Source organism: Helianthus annuus, chromosome 3 (assembly GCF_002127325.2).
Source record: "Helianthus annuus cultivar XRQ/B chromosome 3, HanXRQr2.0-SUNRISE, whole genome shotgun sequence".
NCBI classification, from domain to species: domain Eukaryota; kingdom Viridiplantae; phylum Streptophyta; class Magnoliopsida; order Asterales; family Asteraceae; genus Helianthus; species Helianthus annuus.
The window spans coordinates 113,027,320-113,031,497 of NC_035435.2; the positions used below are offsets into that span (position 1 = coordinate 113,027,320).

A 4,178-nucleotide genomic window follows, 5' to 3' on the forward strand; every position below is an offset into this window, starting at 1 on the left:
GTGGTTGTGTTACAGACACCATGGCATCATCTGGTAGTGGAGTATCCAACGCGAGCGACCCGATGGCCTGTACCTCTGATGACGAGATGGCCACCGACTCGGGAGTTTACACCTCAGACACCACGAGCACCGATGAAGACGATTTCCAGCCGTTTGCCCTACCGATCTTCGGAGATGGCGTACCCCTAGCTGATGGCCCACCAGGAGAGGACCTACCCCTTGTTCCAATCCATGCCCATCTCCCCTTCGCTGCAGTTCCCTTTGAGGAACAACCTCTCGACGCGTTACCCGATGGTGACATCGACCTACTCATCGAGGGTCCCCCGGAGGGAGACCAGGATGGTGGGGCCTCGATGGAGGACGGTGTTCCGCTTGTTGATATCCCAGTTGTTGATCCCATTGTTCCCATGGTTGAGCTTCCTGATATGGAGGTTCATTCTGATTCGGCCGCCTCAGGTTCTTTTGAGTCGATAGCTTCCTTTATCCCACCGTTGGGATTCGGTTACATTCCTCGTATTGACGATGATGAGGAGATAGAGATAGGGGACGAGCAGTGGTAGAACCAGGAGTTGTAGACTGGGGGGTCGTAACATAAACGTTTTACGATTAGTGATGTACATTAATAAATGACTTAGGCAAGACTATATCGCTAAGACCTTTCGTAGTGGAAGGTTATATGACGCCTAACCCCTCCATAGTGCCCTATGGCGCCTCCCCACATCGCCCCGAGGGGCGTTATACCACTTGAACCAGGTTGTCTCACGAAAATTATAACGGGGTGAGTACATTTGCCTCTCTCACACACATATATATACATATATAACTCCATATCTTAATAAATCTCCCACTGCATACACATGTTATATAACCCTCCTATAACCCCCAACATTTCACTTTTTTTCCATTTATCATATAACCATCCATAAAAGGGGTTATGTGGTATTACTACTACACATGACATAACAATGCATCTTCCAATAATATATATGTCGGCATTATAAATATTTAATTAACTATTAATGCTTTGATTTTTGTATATAATAATAATAATAATAATAATAATAATAATAATAATATGTACAATAATCAAGATCAAATTTACTTATGATTTTCAGACAAAGTATTACTTGAATTAAAATAATATATTTAATAGATTAGGTAATTGTAATTTCCACATTTTAAAACATGAGGCAGGTGGTGAAAAGACACACCATTGTACTAATGCGTTTTGAACTTGTGTGGTAAAAAGGAAAACAATAAAACAAATAAAAAGGATTTGATTGGCTATAGGACCAATATTGACTAGCAATTAATTATTTACAACCACTTTTATCATCTTCCTTTCTTTCTTGTCTGTGTATTATCCCCACCGCCAATTGCTTCCTGTCTGCCGTGCCGTAGTCGGAAAAACTCAAAAACAACCCCACTCTTCGATTTTTAACTTTAAAGACTATAGGGAGATAATCTAGAGGGGTCAAAACACACAAAAGCTTCTCCCGTCATTGCCGTCAAATTCTCTGGTAAACACAAAGTTTGGCCGACCGGAGGGTCAACTGACCCTCCTGACCCTCCTGTAGTTCCGCCTCTGGGGATGAGTTGATCCACGAGGAGCAGCCTGCTGAGGCTCCTGTTCTCCCAGATGATCAGATTCCTGTTATGCCTGCTGATCATCAGCCCGCTCCAGTCGTTCCAGAGCCCATTCTTGCCCTTGACCCTGTTCCTATCATTGATGCACCCGCTGTTGCACCACCAGCCATTGAGACCCCAGAGGTAGCACCCATACCCGATCCCATGGCGATTTTTGATGACCTTGCACCGTTTGCTACCCACATTGACCCGAGATACGCTAACACCAGCAATGGGTGGACTGAGGAGGATGACTACCCTCCGTACGTGGTCCCAGTCACTCCCACTACCGTACCTGTTACTGCACCACTCGATATTCCGGTGTTTCCTCCACCCACTTCTGATGCCCCTCGTACCGATCTCCCGATTACTTTTCTCCAGGACATTCCTCCGCCACCACCTGGGGAGGGATCGTCGAGTCAGCCTTTCGGCCACACACTATTTATGGCAGGAGATAGCCAGTTCTTACCACAGATCCCTTATCCTGGTTTTGTTCCACCTGTGTCATCTACTGCACCCTTCATTTCTCAGTTTCCCCATACCACTTCACAGGTTGCATTTACCCCACACACTACACACCCAGCTTCAGCCCCGATGAGTGAGCCATTTCTATGGTCATCACCCCACGTTATGCCAGTATCCGACCCTTATCATCCATTCCATGTCGGATACTCTGTAGAGGACACGCTCACGTCACTGTAGTTACAGCAGGACGCCTTGAGACGATATGTCCAGGAGTTGGGGAGAGCTCCACATCCTCCATGCCCCTGCCAGACTCTGTATACAGCACCTCACACTCCTTTTGCATCACCCCATGATTCAGATGTTCGTTTCCTTCCTCTTGACCAACAGGTTGCTTTCGTATTGCGTTTCGCTTATGCTCTTGAGGAGGACTTGGTGAAGTTGCGCCGATTGATTTTCTCTCGTTTTCCGCCTCCTCCGCCGCCATCGGCATAGCCACTTTTGATTTATTGCAGGTGTTGACTATTTTGACGAGAAGACAGCGACCGAGCCAGACTTACAGCATTTTTGAAGACCACTTTTTGACATCATGGCTATGAATATTTGATTTTGTCAGTTGTAATTGGTTAGACATTTCAGACAAGGGCATTATGACCCTTAGTCTCTTGGGTTGTACGATACTTTCTTTTTGGGAACAAACATTGTGTTGTGGTTTTAATTATATGAAAGCTCAGTCGCAGTATTCTCATTACATGTTTTGTTAAAGTTATTTGTGTTATGGTTATGACATGAGATGTTATGTGGATGATAAATGCTACTATATATAAGTATAATTATTATACTTGCTATGACCTGACCAATATGAAACATCCTCTAGAAAATGCCTCCACGACGCGAAGCACGCATGCCGACTACCCAGGCAGAACTGCAAGAAATCATCACTGCCGCTATTGCGCAATATATTGCTCCTCAAGGAGAAACAAGCGGAAACATCTCGAACAACAATAACAACAACCCTCCACTCCGAATGGTAATGATCAGTCATAAGAGACACATTACACTATATTTGGATGATTCTTGTGCAACTGCTAATAATTCCTATAAATAACATTGCTTGTACAGGGTGTACTTTCAAGCAATTCTTAGATTGCAAGCCGCAAAACTTTGATGGCACTGGAGGTGCCGTGGCTTTTACCGGTTGAACTGAAAAGACGGAGACGACAATAAGAATGAGCAAATGTGCACCGGGACAACAAGTTACATACATCACTGGGCTCTTTACTGATGGTGCCCTATCATGGTGGAATCTCCAAGTTCAAACCTTAGGAGAGGCTACAGCGTACGCCATGACTTGGGCTGAATTGAAAGAGCTGATGCGCAAGAAGTATTGCTCCAGGGCTGAGATCCAGAGATTGGAAACCGAGTTTTGGAACTTAAGGATGGAAGGCCCAAAAATCCCTGAGTATGTTCAAAGGTTTCATGATCTGTCCCATGTAGTGTCGTACATGGTCACGCCTGAATTCAAGCGTGTGGAACGTTTCATCTGGGGGTTAGCACCTCAGATTATGAGCATGGTCACAACATCAAAACCGCCAACCATTACTGAAGCCATTGATTTAAGCATCTCACTGACTGAAGAAGCCATCAGGCTAAACAAGTTTTCAAAGGATGATCAGAAAAAGAAGGAGACTCATGTGGAGTTGTCGGGAGAAAACAAACGCAAGTTTTCCAACTTCAAGCAAGGAACCAGCAGCGGTAGCAAGAGAAGTGAATCAAACACACCGACCAGGGCCAAGACTAGTGATGAAAACAGAGGAAAAGGTTACATGGGCACTCTGCCCAAGTGTGGTACATGTCAGTTCCATCATCCCGGCCCGTGCCGACTCAGAAAATGCGAATCTTGCGGGAAGACGGGCCATTCAAAGGAGACGTGCTGGGTTGGATCAGGCCAAGGTGGCCAAAGGGGTTACAATAACAACAACCGTGGTAATGGAAACAGGCCGCAAGGGAATAATGGGAGAAACGGAAATCATGGGAATCCCCCGAATCAAGCTGGTAACCGGGGAACAAACGGAAATCGAGGCGGAAAT

At 45.5% G+C, this 4,178-nt stretch overlaps 1 protein-coding gene across 1 annotated transcript; it reads left to right on the forward strand.

Annotated features, from left to right (window-relative positions):
- Positions 1 to 20: 20 nt before the first annotated feature.
- Positions 21 to 2,305, forward strand: LOC110931816 (SH3 domain-containing protein C23A1.17-like). Its single transcript, XM_022175191.1, has 3 exons — positions 21 to 556; positions 1,578 to 2,178; positions 2,264 to 2,305. The coding sequence occupies exons 1-3, from the start codon at positions 21 to 23 to the stop codon at positions 2,303 to 2,305; spliced, it is 1,179 nt and encodes a 392-aa protein (XP_022030883.1).
- The last annotated feature ends 1,873 nt before the right edge of the window (positions 2,306 to 4,178 follow it).